Here is a 21,330-nt window from a genome sequence, read left to right on the forward strand (position 1 = left end):
TTTCATCTTCTAAGACATCTGGCAACATTTATATCTATCAATAGTTTCATATACATTGAAACCTTGCAACATGTATATCTATCACATATTTCCCCTGGACTCACGGCAGATCCAGTAACAATGTGCACGGGCGCCTGAGGGTTGACGTAGGGCTTGTCAATGCTGCCGTTGCAAATCTGAAAAATATACCACGCAAATAATTTGTACATCGTCCTATCATGTAATATTCCAAACCATTTCAAAATAACCTCACTAAAAATCGCCGACTTCCAACATTAATATCTGAATAAGAACAAATAGTTGAATTGAGTTGATCGCATGTCACATGCCACTAGGGGGCGCTGCTCAGTGAGCCGGATGTAGAATGATTGTATGGACGTCCAGAGATGGGAATGTCCTGTGCAGGATGTGGACATGCTAGGTTTGTGGATGTAGGCAGGTTCGCGATGCAGACAGTGTACCCACCTTGGTCTTGTACACTGGCCACAGCCGCTCGTACGAATGTTCATGGGCATAGAACTCCAGGTCAACGCCATACTTGTAGAACAACTCCTCCAGACTAGCAGGGTAGTACTTGTTTCCATTTCTGATCTGTGAACAGACATATATCTCAAACTAGAGCGTCAAAGTACGGCTTGGCCTTACTGCAAAATTCGATTGCAATTATTTGGTCACTTCTCGCAAATGATCGTGATATAGTCGGAATTGTACAATTGGTAGACCTTTCTTATGAAGATGGAAACGATTTTTCGCTTTTATTTTATGAAACCACCATCGACGTGTAGTAAATACGTCATTAACAAATAAAAAACTCTGACGATCATCACAATGTCGGGAAATGTTAATTCACTGAAGATGAAATTCAATCAAATCCGTTTGGGGTCGCTTTCATTTGTTACAATTTGATGATGACGGTGGTCGATGATGACGGTGGTCGATGATCACGGTGGTCGACGTACCGGGTTGTTGACGTTGTCACACAGGTTCTCTGCATCCTTGTTGGAGCAGTACATGGGTTTGTGGCCCATCACGATGATCCATGGCCGAGCTGCTCTGTTGCCCGGTAGGTTGGCCGCCTGGAGGTCCTTCTCCAGCCACTCGTACTGGGCGCGGATGCTCTCTGTACTCACGCCGTAGTAGTACACCTCAGTGGAGAAGCTGATGATGTGGGCGGGGCCGATGTTCCAGCTGCAGATGTGTGGAACACTTGTCAATGTGTGTCTGTGTGACACTTGTCAATGTGTGTCTGTATAACGCTGTGTGTGTATGCTTCACCAGTAAATGTGTGTCTGTGTAACACTTGTCAATGTGTGTCTGTGTAACACTTGTCAATGTGTGTCTGTGTAACGCTGTGTGTATGCTTCACCAGTAAATGTGTGTCTGTGTAAGACTTGTCCATGTGTCTGTGTAAGACTTGTCAATGTGTCTGTGTAAGCCTTGTCAATGTGTCTGTGTAACACTTGTTAATGTGTCTGTGTAAGACGTGTCCATGTGTGACTGTGTAACGCTGTGTGTGTATGCTTCACCAGTTAATGTGTGTATGTGTAAGACTTGTCAATGTGTCTGTGTAAGACGTGTCCATGTGTGACTGTGTAACGCTCTGTGTGTATGCTTCACCAATAAATGTGTGTCTGTGTAAGACGTGTCCATGTGTGTCTGTGTAACGCTGTGTGTTTATGCTTCACCAGTAAATGTGTGTCTGTGTAACACTTGTCAATGTGTGTCTGTGTAACGCTGTGTGTGTATGCTTCACCAGTAAGTGTGTGTCTGTGTGCATGACTTGTGAGTGTGTTGTGTGCATTACCAGTGAATGTGCTGTGTATGCCTGACTAGATACTCTGATGTTCAATAATATTGCATAAATTGAGAACACATTCACGTTATCTATCTTTTATGAAGATATGTTTGAAGAAATTAATGTGTGATAAGCAATACGGTTACCATGGCATGGTCTTGAATGTATAAATCCTACTAACTACACAAAAGAATGGTTTGTAATGATTAAATATTCCTACCTGAAATACATGCCCTCTCCATCACCGCCAGGCATTGTGAATCTGTTCCTGTAGTTGGAGAAGTTGCTGAAAGAGGAGGCATGTGGTATATGTGAAGATGCTGCAAGTTTAGGAAATTCCGTGTATATCACATTGTTCAACACACGTCCTGTTCACTGCCAACATATCTATTAGTTGTGAGGAAAACCCTATGCATACGTCACTTCTTCAACTAGATACAGATATACTGAGAGGGGCGGACTCTTGATGCAATAGAGGTAGTATTCTTAATTTTATTACAAGGATAACTATTGTTTGATAATTACTTTGAATACATTACCTTTATTACATGATATACCATATACACCAAAGGGACCGGTGGGATCGAGCATCTAGTATAATATATATATATATATATATATATATATATATATATATATATATATATATATATTCCTTTTGTTCCAGATGTGGCATTTTATGACGTCAGTTGTATTGCCTTTTAGTCGTTTTATCGCCCTTCTGACGTCACGTATGACGTCACTATCGGTACATATGCATTTTCCTGTCTTGGGTAGACCATTTTCCCTGTAGTGTGACGTCGACCATGTGATCTCCAGTCCCACGCCTGACGCATCGTTGTAGAGGAGATGCTCTTAGTATTTGAGAGTATGTAAGGTATACCTGGCACAGCATTGTGGCGTCGTAGCCGACAATGTAGTTCTTGGCTGTTGGATGGGGGCGCACGGGTGGCCCAGTTGTAAAGGGTTGCGCGCCAGAAACCTATGATTGTGGGGTTTCCCCAATTATGTTTTTTAGGTTTGTCAGCACCATACCCGTGCCCCTGGGTTTCACTGAAGTGGTAAACGTCTGAGACCTGCATCACTTCGGGCTTTCCTCCCACATTAAGCTGACACGCCATGATGTACCTGGGATACTGTTAAAAGCAGCGTTAACCCCAACTCACTCACTCACTCTGAGCTGGTGGGGGTCGAGTCCTGCTCTCTGGTTATGTTCCTCCAGGCCTAGGACATAACTGAAGCCGGCCTCTGTAGGTTAAATCCCGGAGGGATGTAAGCATACCGAGACATTAGATCCACTTGTCGCACGAAACAAAGACTTGACTTGAGGTTTGGAACGTCTCAGTAGTAGACCAAGCGATATCATCCTTGACGGACTCCAGTCTGCCGTTGAAAAACTTTTGGGCTGTAATAGTCCATGACAGGATGCTCCTGGTATGTGCTGGCATGTCTTCTGCATGAGATGAAGCCTTCCATACCTGCTCTGAGTAGATATCATCTTGCATCTTGCCTATAAGGATATGGTCTGAGGAGCTGTGGACGAAACATGACTGTTCTACGCCCATGCCAAGGGTAGGGATGACATGTCTGGCACCGGCAGCAACTGAGTCTGGCTTGCAGTGAACATGAATCTTGGTCACCAGCTTCCTCACGAGTTTGTGGTAGTCTTCATCGAGGGGCAATCATTCGTCCTCACTGATGGCAGGAAGGCCGAGCCTAAAGCTGTTAGCTCTGGACCTGTTCATTTACGTATCAATCATCTTGGTGACATAGTCGGTAAAGGATGGATTGTATGGGAGCGTTGAATTCTTCAAACTTCGTCACTGGCTCCACATAACCCGCCAACTCAATCAATGGCTTGGTGGGCTGATATTCCGTTACAGTAGGAACGCATACCGGTTTTGGCTTTGAATACGTCCTCTGGGATAGTTTCAACGTAATAGGAAGAGGCAGCTTTAGTGGCAGAATCACACCCCGAGACAAGCTGCATGGCGACAAAGGGTTGTGCTGACTCGGTTTCCTGATCTGAGGCTTGAGCTGCATGAGGCACAGTAACGTTGATAAGGAGATGACGTGACCTCATGTGAGCACTTGGCTGTGTCACGGTATGCAAAGAGATACGTCTGCTGGGCCGGACATCATTTGCAGGAGATTTCTCTCCTCATCTGGAGTCATGCTGATGTCTGTCTACATGCCTATCTACATGCCTGTCTACATGCCATCTGGGATGATACACCCTTGAAGCTTGATCTCTCTCACGATAATCATGGTAAGACGAAGACTTACGAGACTCGTGATGCCTGCTGGTGACTTTTCTATTGTCAGGACTGCACACTGACTCGGCTTGACTGGGTGAATATTGATCCCTGGTATATGATGCCCTGTCATAATCTGATTTATCCGGGAGTTTTGAAGTAATGTCTTATTGCTGAGAGTTGCAAGACGTTTGTCGTTTATTTTTGTTATGGATGAGGTAATGATTTCTGAGAAAGCATTTTGGTTAAAGGAGGCGTGTGGTATCACATGGTACTCTGAGGCTTCTTTACCCTCTTTACCCTGGGGACTCTTTACTCATCAGGTCCAGGCGTACGTCAGTGGCCCAAGGACCAGATTGGTACACCTGCTTGGCATCTATGTTGATGGGCGATGGAGAGTCCATCTCCAACAATATGTTTCAAACTGACTACTTGCGAAAACTATCTTTCTTCTGCCCTAATCTGTGCAATCTGATCTCAGTTTGACTTTCTGGTCATTAAGACGATCACACGAAATTACGGGGTATAATTGCAAACCAAACGTGATCAGGTGTGATCAAAAACATTTTTAGGTTGGGTTTTCCTCACAACTCACAACTAATAGACATGTTTGCAGTGAAGAGGACGTCTGTTGAACATCTAAAGATTTTACTGTGTGGCTGACAGCCAAAACAGGAATTTATGTCTATGACGAAAGAGATCAGCAAGAAGGGTAGCACAATTGGTGCCCATGGGGATGCCTACCTTTTGCCAAAACGTTTTGAAAGTCCAATATTTCAGAATGCATTTGCTTTCATTTTTGACAGGTTGCCCTGAACCTCTGAAGATAGATATGTAACTATATCCATGGTCACCACGTTTAGTAACAAATGCCCCATGGATCAAGGAATGTTTGTTATGTGGGATAGTGCTGTACAAAGTTGGCAAATCAAATATTTTGACAGAATTGATCTGGTTTCATTTCTGAGATTGCGAAAGTTCAAGCAAATTCCACTTGTCTCAAATAGGTTTTGTGAATATAAAGAAAGTCCTTCCTTGGTAGTAGTGTGGATTATGGTGAATCTTTACTTGACAAGGGCTTGGTGGTACATCTCTCTTTGTAGGAATCTTTACGGAGCTTTGGAAGCCAGATTGTCAAATGTACATGACATTGGAAAGTAAACAAGCCCAACTAAGTATAATAGTGCTGATTTATGAAGTAATTGTGTTAACGTAATTAATTAATAGTCACATACTTAATTAAGTTCTTTCTATCTGTTACAGTTAATCTAATGTTTGTTCTTCACAAGAAACGAGAATGGGAATAAAGAATCAAAGAAGTTCGAATTTCATGTTGTTATCAACAATGTATTTTCTGAAAAAACAGTTTCATTGAGGCTGGATAACATCACTCCCGACAGAATTTGCTGTTTGACACAATGAAATATGTATTTTATTCGGATCAAATGTCCAAATGTAATATATAAATATATAAGAAAATATCGTACAACATAAATGAAGATGAGACACGACCCTCAGGTTATCGACAAGATAGTATGTATGAGGCCAGTCATTTGATAATGGCAGATAACGGAAGTACTCACTATGCGTTTTCATGGTTGCCAACACACACCATATACGGCACCATGGCAGCGACGGGCTCCAACTGACGCATGAACTCATCTCCGAGTCGGGCATTATCCTGGAAACAGAACAAGTTATATATTATGTTCCTACAACTCTCCACCTTCTCCCACTACCCACAGACAACACTCCACCTTCCCCCACTACCCACTGACAACACTCCACCTTCCCCCACTACCCACTGACAACACTCCACCTTCCCCCACTACCCACAGACAACTCTCCACCTTCTCCCACAACTCACAGACAACACTCCACCTTCTCCCACAACTCACAGACAACACTCCACCTTCTCCCACAACTCACTGACAACACTCCACCTTCTCCCACAACCCACAGACAACTCTCCACCTTCTCCCACAACTCACAGACAACACTCCACCTTCTCCCACAACTCACAGACAACACTCCACCTTCTCCCACAACCCACTGACAACACTCCACCTTCTCCCACTACCCACTGACAACACTCCACCTTCCCCCACTACCCACTGACAACACTCCACCTTCCCCCACTACCCACAGACAACACTCCACCTTCCCCCACTACCCACTGACAACACTCCACCTTCCCCCACTACCCACTGACAACACTCCACCTTCTCCCACTACCCACTGACAACACTCCACCTTCCCCCACTACCCAGAGACAACACTCCACCTTCTCCCACAACTCACAGACAACACTCCACCTTCTCCCACAACTCACAGACAACTCTCCACCTTCTCCCACTACCCACAGACAACACTCCACCTTCTCCCACTACCCAGAGACAACGCTCCACCTTCCCCCACTACCCACTGACAACACTCCACCCTCTCCCACTACCCACAGACAACACTCCACCTTCTCCCACTACCCACTGACAACCCTCCACCTTCCCCCACTACCCACTGACAACACTCCACCTTCTCCCACTACCCACTGACAACCCTCCACCTTCCCCCACTACCCACAGACAACACTCCACCTTCTCCCACTACCCACTGACACAAAACCTTCTCCCACTACCCACTGACAACACTCCACCTTCTCCCACTACCCACTGACAACACTCCACCTTCCCCCACTACCCACAGACAACACTCCACCTTCCCCCACTACCCAAAGACAACACTCCACCTTCTCCCACTACCCACTGACAACACTCCACCTTCCCCCACTACCCACAGACAACACTCCACCTTCTCCCACTACCCACTGACAACACTCCACCTTCTCCCACTACCCACAGACAACACTCCACCTTCCCAACTACCCACAGACAACACTCCACCTTCTCCCACTACCCACAGACAACACTCTACCTTCCCCCACTACCCACAGACAACACTCCAGCTTCTCCCACTGCCCACAGACAACACTCCACCTTCTCCCACTACCCACAAACAACACTCCACCTTCTCCCACTACCTTCCCCCACTACCCACTGACAACACTCCACCTTCTCCCACTACCAACAGACAAGACTCTTCCCCCACTACCTTTCCCCACTACCCACATACAACACTCCACCTTCTCCCACTACCAACAGACAAGACTCTTCCCCCACTACCTTTCCCCACTACCCACAGACAACACTCCACCTTCTCCCACTACCAACAGACAAGACTCTTCCCCCACTACCTTTCCCCACTACCCACAGACAACACTCCACCTTCTCCCACTACCAACAGACAAGACTCTTCCCCCAAACCCACAGACAAAACGCCACCTGCCCCAACAACCCTTAAGCTGATACTCACGGTGTCAAAGTCATAGGCGAAGTCCCCTGTAAAGAAAAGCACACATTGATGTAAAGGAAGCATGTAAATCCCGGGAACATATAGAGGTAAGTTATGGGAAAACACAAGCACAGGTAACTTACACAGGTGTTGTGAAGTGGGATTTTATTATTTATTGCACTTACGTAGTGCTAATGTGTGTGGATGCTTGTGCACGCACACCCACGTGTATACAGCATACATACGAGGGCTGGTCAAAAAGTTCTAAGCCTGACTAACATTCAACTACGGGCCATAACAAAGTAAACTACATTGTTTGAGTACTTCATTTGGTCATTTCTTTACTTTAGAGAAAAGTATTCCCCAAGAAATTCATTACGGCATGTCAAAAGTGTATGGGGATAAGTGCTTTAGCTATTCCACTGTTAATCGTTGGGCAGCCATGTTTAAGCTGGGAGAACAAGCCTTGATGATGACCCTTGGTCTGGACGTCCCTCAACTTCCATCAATGAAGATTCAATCAAGGTGATAGAAAAACTTATACTGTCAGATAGACGTATTTCCATTGCTGAACTTGAGGAAGACACAGGTCTAAGCCATGGATCCATTGTAACGATTATTCATGAACATTTACAGTTGAATAAGATATCTGCTCGTTTGGTGCCAAAGCTTCTAAATTCTGATCATAAGGAAAAAAGAGTTGACATTGCCAGAGAAAATTTAGAGCTGATTGAGGAGTGACATTAGTAACGGGTGATGAAACTTGGGTCTACCACTATAATCCCCAGTCAAAACGTCAATCCGTGGAATGACACTGTTCCACTCCTCCGACACCAAAGTCTTCAAGATCAGTGAAGAAGGTTATGGCCACTGTATTCAGGGATGCAAATGGTGTGATGACCGGTGACTACTTAAGGATTTGATTTATCGCCTGAGAGATTCTATCAAACAAAAACGCTGAGGAATGTTGACTGCTGGAGGTCTACTACTCCACCTTCGTGGACAGCGCCACGACGACAACGATTACCTCAAAGCTGCCGTGAATGGGTATTTCAGGGTGGCTTCAGAAAACTTCTTCATGACTGGAATTGAAAAGCTTCACGATTGATATGAGAAGTGTATTAAAAAGCAGCGAGATTATGCTGAAAAATAAGATTAAAAAGACTTTCACAATTGTTGGTTTTGTTTGTAAGCCTTAGAACTTATTTATCAGCCCTCGTACAACTACACAAGCTTGTCACGTACCCACGTGCATAATGGCGTCAAAGTGTCCAGCCTCTGCCTCTTCTTGTAGATAAGGCAATGCACGTGGGTTCTCATTGCCAAGGTCACCAAAGACAGCAAGTTGGGGACTCCAGTCACTGCCCCCTTTCATCGCCCTGAAGGTGAAGAGGGAGCTGTAGCCGGCGTCACTCCCGCATCTGTAGGCTGGAACATAGAAGCACGGTCTTGAGCATCTTGTCCACGCATGCGCACGGTAGTCAGGTATCTTAAACAAGTACACGTCTAGAATACATCAATACATCGGTAGACACAGGATCTATATCTACTCACTGTATTGGTGGCCAAGGTTCAGGCCTGACAGTAGTACACGGTGTATGTAGAGTACACGTTTCTCTGTGCCACCATCAGGAGACACGGGATCTATATCTACTCACTGTATTGGTGGCCCAGGTTCAGGCCTGACAGTAGTACACGGTGTATGTAGAGTACTCGCTTCTCTGTGCCACCATCAGTAGACACGGGATCTATATCTACTCACTGTATTGGTGGCCCAGGTTCAGGCCTGACAGTAGTACACGGTGTATGTAGAGTACACGTTTCTCTGTGCCACCATCAGGAGACACGGGATCTATATCTACTCACTGTATTGGTGGCCAAGGTTCAGGCCTGACAGTAGTACACGGTGTATGTAGAGTACACGTTTCTCTGTGCCACCATCAGTAGACACGGGATCTATATCTACTCACTGTATTGGTGGCCCAGGTTCAGGCCTGACAGTAGTACACGGTGTATGTAGAGTACACGTTTCTCTGTGCCACCATCAGGAGACACGGGATCTATATCTACTCACTGTATTGGTGGCCAAGGTTCAGGCCTGACAGTAGTACACGGTGTATGTAGAGTACACGTTTCTCTGTGTCACCATCAGTAGACACGGGATCTATATCTACTCACTGTATTGGTGGCCCTGCCAGTAGTACACGGTGTATGTAGAGTACACGTTTCTCTGTGCCACCATCAGGAGACACGGGATCTATATCTACTCACTGTATTGGTGGCCCAGGTTCAGGCCTGACAGTAGTACACGGTGTATGTAGAGTACACGTTTCTCTGTGCCACCATCAGGAGACACGGGATCTATATCTACTCACTGTATTGGTGGCCCAGGTTCAGGCCTGACAGTAGTACACGGTGTATGTAGAGTACACGTTTCTCTGTGTCACCATCAGTAGACACGGGATCTATATCTACTCACTGTATTGGTGGCCCTGCCAGTAGTACACGGTGTATGTAGAGTACACGTTTCTCTGTGCCACCATCAGTAGACACGGGATCTATATCTACTCACTGTATTGGTGGCCCAGGTTCAGGCCTGACAGTAGTACACGGTGTATGTAGAGTACACGTTTCTCTGTGCCACCATCAGGAGACACGGGATCTATATCTACTCACTGTATTGGTGGCCCAGGTTCAGGCCTGACAGTAGTACACGGTGTATGTAGAGTACACGTTTCTCTGTGCCACCATCAGGAGACACGGGATCTATATCTACTCACTGTATTGGTGGCCCAGGTTCAGGCCTGACAGTAGTACACGGTGTATGTAGAGTACACGTTTCTCTGTGCCACCATCAGGAGACACTGGATCTATATCTACTCACTGTATTGGTGGCCCAGGTTCAGGCCTGACAGTAGTACACGGTGTATGTAGAGTACACGTTTCTCTGTGCCACCATCAGTAGACACGGGATCTATATCTACTCACTGTATTGGTGGCCCAGGTTCAGGCCTGACAGTAGTACACGGTGTATGTAGAGTACACGTTTCTCTGTGCCACCATCAGGAGACACGGGATCTATATCTACTCACTGTATTGGTGGCCCAGCTTCAGGCCTGACAGTAGTACACGGTGTATGTAGAGTACACGTTTCTCTGTGCCACCATCAGGAGACACGGGATCTATATCTACTCACTGTATTGGTGGCCCAGGTTCAGGCCTGACAGTAGTACACGGTGTATGTAGAGTACACGTTTCTCTGTGTCACCATCAGTAGACACGGGATCTATATCTACTCACTGTATTGGTGGCCCTGCCAGTAGTACACGGTGTATGTAGAGTACACGTTTCTCTGTGCCACCATCAGGAGACACGGGATCTATATCTACTCACTGTATTGGTGGCCCAGCTTCAGGCCTGACAGTAGTACACGGTGTATGTAGAGTACACGTTTCTCTGTGCCACCATCAGGAGACACGGGATCTATATCTACTCACTGTATTGGTGGCCCAGGTTCAGGCCTGACAGTAGTACACGGTGTATGTAGAGTACACGTTTCTCTGTGCCACCATCAGGAGACACGGGATCTATATCTACTCACTGTATTGGTGGCCCAGGTTCAGGCCTGACAGTAGTACACGGTGTATGTAGAGTACACGTTTCTCTGTGCCACCATCAGGAGACACTGGATCTATATCTACTCACTGTATTGGTGGCCAAGGTTCAGGCCTGACAGTAGTACACGGTGTATGTAGAGTACACGTTTCTCTGTGCCACCATCAGTAGACACGGGATCTATATCTACTCACTGTATTGGTGGCCCAGGTTCAGGCCTGACAGTAGTACACGGTGTATGTAGAGTACACGTTTCTCTGTGCCACCATCAGGAGACACGGGATCTATATCTACTCACTGTATTGGTGGCCCAGGTTCAGGCCTGACAGTAGTACACGGTGTATGTAGAGTACACGTTTCTCTGTGCCACCATCAGGAGACACGGGATCTATATCTACTCACTGTATTGGTGGCCCAGGTTCAGGCCTGACAGTAGTACACGGTGTATGTAGAGTACACGTTTCTCTGTGCCACCATCAGTAGACACGGGATCTATATCTACTCACTGTATTGGTGGCCCAGGTTCAGGCCTGACAGTAGTACACGGTGTATGTAGAGTACACGTTTCTCTGTGCCACCGTCAGTAGACACGGGATCTATATCTACTCACTGTATTGGTGGCCCAGGTTCAGGCCTGACAGTAGTACACGGTGTATGTAGAGTACTCGCCTTCTGTGCCACCATCAGTAGACACGGGATCTATATCTACTCACTGTATTGGTGGCCCAGGTTCAGGCCTGACAGTAGTACACGGTGTATGTAGAGTACACGTTTCTCTGTGCCACCGTCAGTAGACACGGGATCTATATCTACTCACAGTATTGGTGGCCCAGGTTCAGGCCTGACAGTAGTACACGGTGTATGTAGAGTACTCGCTTCTCTGTGCCACCATCAGTAGACACGGGATCTATATCTACTCACTGTATTGGTGGCCAAGCTTCAGGCCTGACAGTAGTACACGGTGTATGTAGAGTACACGTTTCTCTGTGCCACCATCAGGAGACACGGGATCTATATCTATTCACTGTATTGGTGGCCCAGGTTCAGGCCTGACAGTAGTACACGGTGTATGTAGAGTACTCGCTTCTCTGTGCCACCATCAGTAGACACGGGATCTATATCTACTCAATGTATTGGTGGCCCAGGTTCAGGCCTGACAGTAGTACACGGTGTATGTAGAGTACTCGCTTCTCTGTGCCACCATCACTAGACACGGGATCTATATCTACTCACTGTATTGGTGGCCCAGGTTCAGGCCTGACAGTAGTACACGGTGTATGTAGAGTACACGTTTCTCTGTGCCACCATCAGTGAACACGGTGGTTTTTCCGTACTGGGTCTGGTCGAGTTTCCCCTCGCCGTAGTTGACGGTGGCGGTGCTGGCCTCGTCGAGTGTCACCCACGTCACCACCATCTGGTCGGGAGCGGCTACAATATCAAAATCTACATGAGCAATATCCTACATTCAAAGTTACATATGTAAATTTAGTTGTGCGATTGTCTAAAGACGTGTGTGTATAGTCGCATACTTGTATTGCGTATCCTTGCCATTTTAGGAGAAGTCGTATGTTGGTTGTGTAACATTGACAGGTTTAGGAGAAGTCATATGTTTGTAGTGTAACATTGACAGCTTTAGGAGAAGTCATATGTTTGTTCTGTAACATTGACAGGTTTAGGAAACGTCATATGTTTGTTGTGTAACATTGACAGGTTAAGGAGAAGTCATATGTTTGTTGTGTAACATTGACAGGTTAAGGAGAAGTCATATGTTTGTTGTGTAACAATGACAGGTTAAGGAGAAGTCATATGTTTGTTGTGTAACATTGATAGGTTTAGGAGAAGTCGTATGTTGGTTGTGTAACATTGACAGGTTTAGGAGAAGTCGTATGTTGGTTGTGTAACATTGACAGGTTTAGGAGAAGTCGTATGTTTGTTGTGTAACATTGACAGGTTTAGGAGAAATCGTATGTTGGTTGTGTAACATTGACAGGTTTAGGAGAAGTCATATGTTTGTTGTGTAACATTGACAGGTTTAGGAGACGTCATATGTTTGTTGTGTAACATTGACAGGTTTAGGAGAAGTCGTATGTTGGTTGTGTAACATTGACAGGTTTAGGAGAAGTCGTATGTTGGTTGTGTAACATTGACAGGTTTAGGAGAAGTCATATGTTTCTTGTGTTACTGTCCCAGGAGGAAATGAGGATATTTTCGGACACATTCTGATCCGAATAGTTTTAATATCCCGCTACGAAGTGGGACGTGGATATAGACATGACGTGGGTGTTACGTTTCCGTTACGTTTCGTTTCCGGAGCATAACTAGGAAACCGTTTCATGCTTTATTACCGAACTTTTCAAAGGTATCAAACACATTCTCAAGTGGTTACTTTTGATGTTTCCTTAGCAACATACCGGAATTAGACTCCTGTACCCGTAGTGTTCGTTTCCGGAGCTTGACACATGTTGAACTGGTGCCCTTTGCTGTTTCCTTGACAACAAGTTGGACTTTAAAACCCAAATACCGGCCGCTATCACTACCAGAGTGTAAGTTAAAAACAGATCGGTTGTTGTGTTCATTTCTGGACCATATATTCAATATTTAAAAAATATAATCCATGAAACTTTATACCCATATTAACAGAGTACTGACATTTTCATTTTATTTTGGATTTTCTATAAAAAGATTAAAGCAGGGGGGTCTGATTACCTAATTGTGATGTTGAACACTTGCCAAGGAACTTGTACAAGGTATATGGTGAAGTGGAAAAAACACAAACCACAGTTTACAGGAGGCGCCCGAACCAGCCAACTTCCTCGCAGTCAGTTTAGTCCTTTCCAAACATATCCAGTGAACTTGTCAAGTCTGAGTTAACAAAGTGCTGCCGTAAATTATTTCATTGTTGTTGTTGTTGTTGTTGTTGTTGTTACCACAACTACGATGGCTGATTAAAAAGTTCTTAGCCTGACTAACTTTCAACTATGGACCACAACAAAGTAAACTAGTCAATGTAGTACATTGTTCGAGTACTTCATTGCAAGTGTATTTGGTCTGTGGGGGCCATTTGTATATTAGTGATAGGGGTCCGAATGATATTGTTTATCTGTATGTGTATATGGGCCAATGGCCTTGCATACAATAAAGATTGATTGATTGATTGAATGGACAGAGAAACAGAAAAGAATGAGTACCGAGCTGTCAAGTTTTTGACTTTAGAGAAAAGTACTCCTCCAAAAGTTCATGACCGCATGTGACAAATGTATGGGGATGAGTGTTTTAGCTATTCCACTGTTAAGCGTTGGGCAGCTATATTTAAGGCTGGGAGAACAAGCCTTGATGATGACCCTAGGTCTGGACGTCCCTCAACAGGTCTAAGCCATGGATACATTGAAACTATTATTCATGAGCATTTACAGATTAATAAGATGTCTGCTTGTTTGGGTTAATTGAGGAGGATTTCGTCAAGCTAAAAAGAGATTAGTAACGGGTGATGAAACATGGGTAACTATGATCCCGAGTCAAAACGTCAATCCATGGAATGACACGATGCCACTTCTCCGACAACAAATATATTTAAGTCTTCAAGATCAATGAAGAACGTTAAGGTCACTGTAATCTGGGGTGAAAAGGGTGTGATCCTTGTTGATTACTTAGAAAGTCAAAAGATGCCTATTATGCTGAATGACTTCATCGCCTGAGATTCTATCAAAGAAAAGCTGCGAGGAATGTTGACTGCTGGAGATCTACTATTTCATGACAATGCCTCTTCTCACACCTCTCGACTTGCAAAGGCTGCTGTCCAACAATGTGCTTTCGAAGAGCTTCCTCATCCTCCATAGTCGCCAGACCTAGCACCAAGTGTTTTCCCCTGTTTCCTAAACTGAAAGAACATCTTCATGGAAAGCGCCATGACGACAACAATGACCTCAAAGCTGCCATGAATGGGTTTTACAGAGTGGCTTCAGAAAACTTCTTACTGACTGGAATTGAAAAGCTTCACTCTCGATATGAGAAGTGTATTGGAAATCAGGGAGATCATGTTTAAAAAAATAAAGACACCTTCACAATTATTAGTGGAGGATTTGTGTTTTGTGTTCATGTGGAGCAAACAATAAATTCAGACGTGAAAATGACGTCACAGCGCCCAACTAAAGACACAAAGTGCGGATCACCCTGCATGACGGGCTCTCAATGGCACGTGCACCTTCCCGCAAGTCCGGATGTACTGTCGGTCGATGAGATGATGTGTGGAGCTCTGATGGACAGCTGTCAACGAGATATCATTGTGATATCGCCTGCTGCGGCCACTGTTACAGATGTCAGTTACCCTTTGGTTACACATACGATGTCATAGATTACATCTGTTTGGAATACACTCACATCTACCTCCATTGTTTTTCTGTCATCGTTTCTATATCTGTATTGAAACTGTTCGAGGCAGGAAAAGTAATTCACAAACAGAGACACCCTCCACATGGAAACACCCTTCACATAAGGACTATCTCTATATAGAGGCACTCTCAACGCTGACACTTTGCATGTCACCCCCTCATCTAAAGACCCCATCTATATAGAGACACTCTTCTTATAGAGACACCCTGCAGATAAGGACCACCTTCATATAGAGACACCCTGCAGACAAAGACCAACTTCATATAGTCACCCTGCAGATAACGACCACCTTCATATAGACACCCTGCAGATAAGGACCACCTTCATATAGACACCCTGCAGTGAAGGACCACCTTCATATATAGACACCCTGCAGATAAGGACCAACTTCATACAGAGACACCCTGCAGAGAAGGACCACCTTCATATCGAGATATCCTGCAGATAAGGATAAATTCTCGGATAATATGTCAATGATGACTGTTAAAGGCTCTGTCTGTGTGAGTGTGTTGTATCTGTGTTTGGCTTACTGTATAAAAGTCCATTCACATAATCAGACACGTGGAAGTCATGATATTGGTCTGAGTAACTCTCAATATCTTCCTGCAACATTATGTCCACGAAAACAGAATATATGATGGTCACAACATGTTACAAATAAATAGAATGGATTGAATAGAAACATTGCTGAAAGGCCTGGTTTTATTGTGAGTCAACTACACTGAAATAGTTTGGAATCAGCAATAAAAGCAAGCGAGTTTAGTTTGTTCACATGACTGAAAACGTCTGTAGATCGGATCAGATCAGGATTACGAAAAGTCATTTCTACCATCTGCCCATGCAAAGGTAAAGAGATATTTAGGAGATAAACAGTCCGTGTTTTCAACATAGAGATATGTCACCTGTCGGTCGATTTGTTACCTGTTCTTTTGAAGACTTTTAGGGTGCCTGCTTCATGTTTGCTTACAAAGTAGTCGTTTATAAATGTGAGGGGGGTGTTGTGCAGGTGACAAAACGATATGTGTATATATACGACATACTTTGTTTAAAGTCGATTACCGACGATTCCATAATTGAAAACGACAATCTATCCCAAAAAATGTCCGACTCATCTCATGCAACGTCCTTCAAGGACACCATAATGTTCACGTTAGATTTCGTCATGGATGGAGACACATACTTGTTTTGAATGCATCGTCAATGATGCAGGGCGTTTAAGCGCTATGCTGGCAAGTCCGCGATATACTAGCCCGTCAGTATGGACCATGTGTGTTCTGTTCTAACCTGCATAGCTGTATACTGAGTTTGTTCATTCATCGAATAATGCACATTAATGTATGTCAACAGCAGACCACTTGATCGATCAAGTCATGTGACCGTGTGACGGTGTGTCAGATTCCTGCAGGAAGCACACGTATACAACCTATTTAAAACATACCTCCGTACGACAGATGGATCTGCTCTGGTTGTGGGTAGACGGTTCTATGGTCCAGGATCCCCTGTGTGGCGAGGATGAGCGCGGGGAAAACAACCCCGCAGACGACACAACTCCCCTTCATGTTTCTTGTTCCTGTCAGCTCCAACACTCGCTGGCAACTAACTGTCTCCGCGCGGCTCAGTAACTATCTAACCCTGGTGAGGTCACCTGTTCAGAGATAAACACACGTGATCCCAACTTCCCAATGATAATAGCATGTATCATATAGAGAGAGAGCATGTGAGGTGTTTCTAACGCGCTAATACAGGAGAACACTGACCCCAGGGTCGGATGTTTGTCATTAGTAGGTGAACTGTGAGGCGTTAGACATTGATATATTGATATATTGATATTGCGACGAGTTCCTGCCATGCTGCTCACTGGCACTGTACGTACAGGAAATGTCCGAGCAACTCTCCATTTCTTAAAGCTGAGACCCACTTTTTTTTTAAGGAATGGGAAGTTATGAGAATTTTACAATTCAGGTACAACAACATATTGAGTTTGTTCATATAGAGAAGGGCCATGCCGAGATATAACGTGTGCTGTCACACAGTAGTTCAACATTCTCACTCAAATGTTCCTCGTGAGCTTCGGCACCTCAGGTACTCGAGTTTATGCTTCATCGCTGCAGCAAGGTGTCGTCATTCAATTGCATTGTACCAATACAAAGTTGTATCAAGTTATTGCGGCCCCGTGAAAATAGGTTTAGCAACCCTTGCTTGGCGTAAGAGGCGACTATGCTTGTGGTAAGAGGCGACTAACGGGATCGGGTGGTCAAGCTCACTGACTTGGTTGAAGCATATCATCTTTTCCAAATTGCGTGGATCGATGCTCATGACATCAATCACTGGACTGCATGGTCCAGACTCGATTATTGACAGATCGCCATCATATAGCTGGAATATTGCGCGGCTGGAGTGCGGCGTTAAACAAGTAACAAACAAACAAACATTTTATTGAGAAGCCAATGTACTCGTTGTTAATACTGAAAGTGATCCTGGTAATTTGTGATCATGCCTATATACCAGCGGGGGGACAGTAACTGTACTTCAAGTGCTGTAAATGTTATGCCGCTCAAAATAATAAAATGAAATGATCACTATTTTATCATCACAAATTCATTGACAAAACCCATTCCTGGTAACAGGAGACAGGGCGACACGCCCTAAAAGAGGGGTGGTGTAGCAATCTAATAAACAATCTCACTATTGGGGGTGACACCAGATGATTGAAAACAGCCTGGAGGATGTTGTTCCAAATGTCAACCAAAGATTGGTCCATCTGAGTTAGCATTACCAACTGGTTCTGGTTCGGTCGTAGGCGTCATTCCATCTCATCCCAGACATGTTTTATGGCGAATAGGTCTGGAGAAACAGCCAGCCATGGCAGTATATAAGGTGAAAACTTCCACATCAAACTGACGGCGATGAGTAACGTAACGTTTTCCTGGACGCCTTCCAACCCTGCACGGCTATCAGAGTTGTCCAGTATTAGATCGTGTAAGCCACAGTGTTAGATCGTGTAAGCCACAGTATTAGATCGTGTAAGCCACAGTGTTAGATCGTGTAAGCCACAGTGTTAGATCGTGTAAGCCACAGCGTTAGATCGTGTAAGCCACAGTGTTAGATCGTGTAAGCCACAGTGTTAGACAGCGTTAGATCGTGTAAGCCACAGTGTTAGATCGTGTAAGCCACAGTGTTAGATCGTGTAAGCCACAGCGTTAGATCGTGTAAGCCACAGCGTTAGATCGTGTAAGCCACAGCGTTAGATCGTGTAAGCCACAGCGTTAGATCGTGTAAGCCACAGTGTTAGATCGTGTAAGCCACAGTGTTAGATCGTGTAAGCCACAGTGTTAGATCGTGTAAGCCACAGTGTTAGATCGTGTACGCCACAGCGTTAGATCGTGTAAGCCACAGTGTTAGATCGTGTAAGCCACAGTGTTAGATCGTGTAAGCCACAGTGTTAGATCGTGTAAGCCACAGCGTTAGATCGTGTAAGCCACAGCGTTAGATCGTGTAAGCCACAGTGTTAGATCGTGTAAGCCACAGCGTTAGATCGTGTAAGCCACAGCGTTAGATCGTGTAAGCCACAGCGTTAGATCGTGTAAGCCACAGTGTTAGATCGTGTAAGCCACAGTGTTAGATCGTGTAAGCCACAGTGTTAGATCGTGTAAGCCACAGTGTTAGATCGTGTAAGCCACAGCGTTAGATCGTGTAGGCCACAGCGTTAGATCATGTAAGCCACCGTGTTAGATCGTGTAAGCCACAGCTTTAGATCGTGTAAGCCACAGTGTTAGATCGTATACATCAAATATTTCATGCTGACTGTAGAACTTTGCCCAAGTCTACAAAACGTCTCTCCAATAGACATGGGTTATCGACATGATCATGCAGAATGATTTGAGCTCCTTCATTGAACATTTGTGAAAATGGAAAATATGATATTTTGGCTGTTGTTTTATAGATAGCTCTTTTCAGAAATGGCAATTTTAAAGAATCATTAAAAACAATGAGATCTACCATCCGTAAGCCAACTTCTCCATACAGCCTAATTAAATCTATCCTCTTCATTTCATCAGGTTTGTCATTTCAGATGAAAATATTATTCAGCGTTTTTATGTAACTTTCTGGCGGATTCTGCAATGACGTAAAAATATGCACTATTGTTGTCAATGCGCGTGTTTTGATTGGCGTAATTTTACAAATTTATCTCAAATTTCCTCCCCTCCAGCTCGCTAAAATTCTTTTAATATTTTCAAGTCTTTTTCTGGTGTTAATGAGCGTAAGGTCCTCTAGTTATGGGTTTAAGCTAATCCTTACTACGTCAAAATTGCCGCAAACTGGTATATGCCAATCTAACTGGGTGATTTTCACACAACCGCACATTGCTATTTGTCCTTGTGCCAATTTACATTGCTTTAGTTTTATACACATTAATCTTGAGACACGACAATATCTGTTAATAAGTCAAGAGTATCTGAAGCAGCTTTGAGGCTTGATTCTGTTCCATCTAACATTACGTCATCATCAGCATACTGTCCAATTGTATTTTCAGTATTATTGATATTTTATCACTCTTATAAGTTTAAAGGAAGAGATATGGATAGAGTGTCATCGCGCCTCTTTCATTTTGAAAAGATGTGGATAAATGCTCATTTTGAATTTCACATCGCTTTGAGTTACTTATCAAAATATTGATCAATTTTTCCAAGAACAGGGCTGATACCATACTTTCCAAGTACTAACATTATAAAATCTTTCGATACATTATCAACCGCTTTTTCAAAAATCAGTCAAAATAAGACGTCCATGATTATTTTGTTTCCTTGTTTCAGATAAAATCATCAGTAATATTATCGCTTTTCCTCCTTCCTGCTATAAAACCAATCTGATTCCCATGTATCAACACGCGAAGAGTCTCCTTAGTTCTGTTAGTAACACGTGTGCTAATTATTTTGTACAGCGTGTTAAAAAGCGATAGGGGGTGCCAATTTTTGTCATCGGTGCCTGTCTTTATTAGGCTTTCAAACACAAGTAATCATTGAATTCTTTATATATGTTTCCTTAATAAACCTGCAAATCCAAATTCCAATATATTTTCAAACATATTTGAAGACTAAATACAACTGTTTTAATGTCATCCATACTAATGGGTTCGTCTAATCTTGTGAGCGGTTGCCTCATCTAATTATAAAAAGGAGTATCTATATCTTCGAGGATATTTCGACCCATCCATTATGGTGTTTGTTCGACGAATATATGGAGGCATATATAAAATTCTCTATGTTTGTCCAAGATCAATTATTCTTCTATTATTTCGTTTCCACCATCAGTAATGATTTTGTTTATATGACTATTCGTAAAGTTCCTGTTTTCCAAATGACAAAAATATTGTCTTGCTTTTTCTCCTTCATACCATTTAATTCGATTTCTAACAAATATTTCTTTAATTTCTTCTTTCTTTATGTTATGTATATGCTTGTAATTTTCTAAATCAACATCGGGGTGCAGAGCTAAGTTCCAGTCTCAACAGGCTACTAGAGATTCGGTATCGAAATCTTGAATAGTGGAAGCAAAATTGGGCGTATCGCTTGACGTGGGGACCGGATGGTGTGCTCCCTCAACCGGTTGCGTACGGTTCGGCCACTAATTGGAATTGTCCGAGGTATTAATGTGTATCGATTCTGTAGATGCACGTGGTGGCACGTGGTCCTGTGCACAGCGCACAGATCACAATTCAGGTGAAGTTAAGCAACGTCGGTCTCGGAGAGTAGTTGGATGGGTGACCACGTTCAGCAGCTTCAGTTTGTAGGGCTTCGGTCCTGCCCCACAATGAAGCACATGTACCACATGGTGTCTCCTTAGGCAAGTGACTTTGATCGAAATGTATCTCTGTTCACCCAGCAGTGAGTGGGTACCCGGTAGGATAAAGATGGCTGTTAACCTTCT

At 44.1% G+C, this 21,330-nt stretch overlaps 1 protein-coding gene across 7 annotated transcripts in view; it reads right to left on the reverse strand.

Moving 5' to 3' along the window:
• The window catches only part of LOC124140724 (acid phosphatase type 7-like), a 29,400-nt gene that overhangs the window by 2,865 nt on the left and 5,205 nt on the right, over positions 1–21,330 (reverse strand). Inside the window, exons 2-11 of one of the 7 annotated variants that reach the window (XM_048384893.1) lie at positions 16,841–17,047; positions 12,319–12,441; positions 10,792–10,863; positions 8,644–8,826; positions 7,420–7,445; positions 5,634–5,731; positions 2,016–2,081; positions 960–1,188; positions 466–591; positions 105–176 (exon numbers count right to left, since the gene is read on the reverse strand). In XM_048384893.1, coding sequence (XP_048240850.1) covers positions 105–176; positions 466–591; positions 960–1,188; positions 2,016–2,081; positions 5,634–5,731; positions 7,420–7,445; positions 8,644–8,826; positions 10,792–10,863; positions 12,319–12,441; positions 16,841–16,961 — 1,116 coding nt within the window. In that variant the 5' untranslated portion in view covers positions 16,962–17,047. The other 6 variants (XM_048384894.1, XM_048384892.1, XM_048384895.1 and 3 more) reach the window with 6 other exon arrangements.

Source organism: Haliotis rufescens, unplaced genomic scaffold (genome assembly GCF_023055435.1).
Source record: "Haliotis rufescens isolate VD_foot unplaced genomic scaffold, xgHalRufe1.0.p SCAF_51, whole genome shotgun sequence".
In the NCBI taxonomy this organism is placed as follows: Eukaryota; Metazoa; Mollusca; class Gastropoda; order Lepetellida; family Haliotidae; genus Haliotis; species Haliotis rufescens.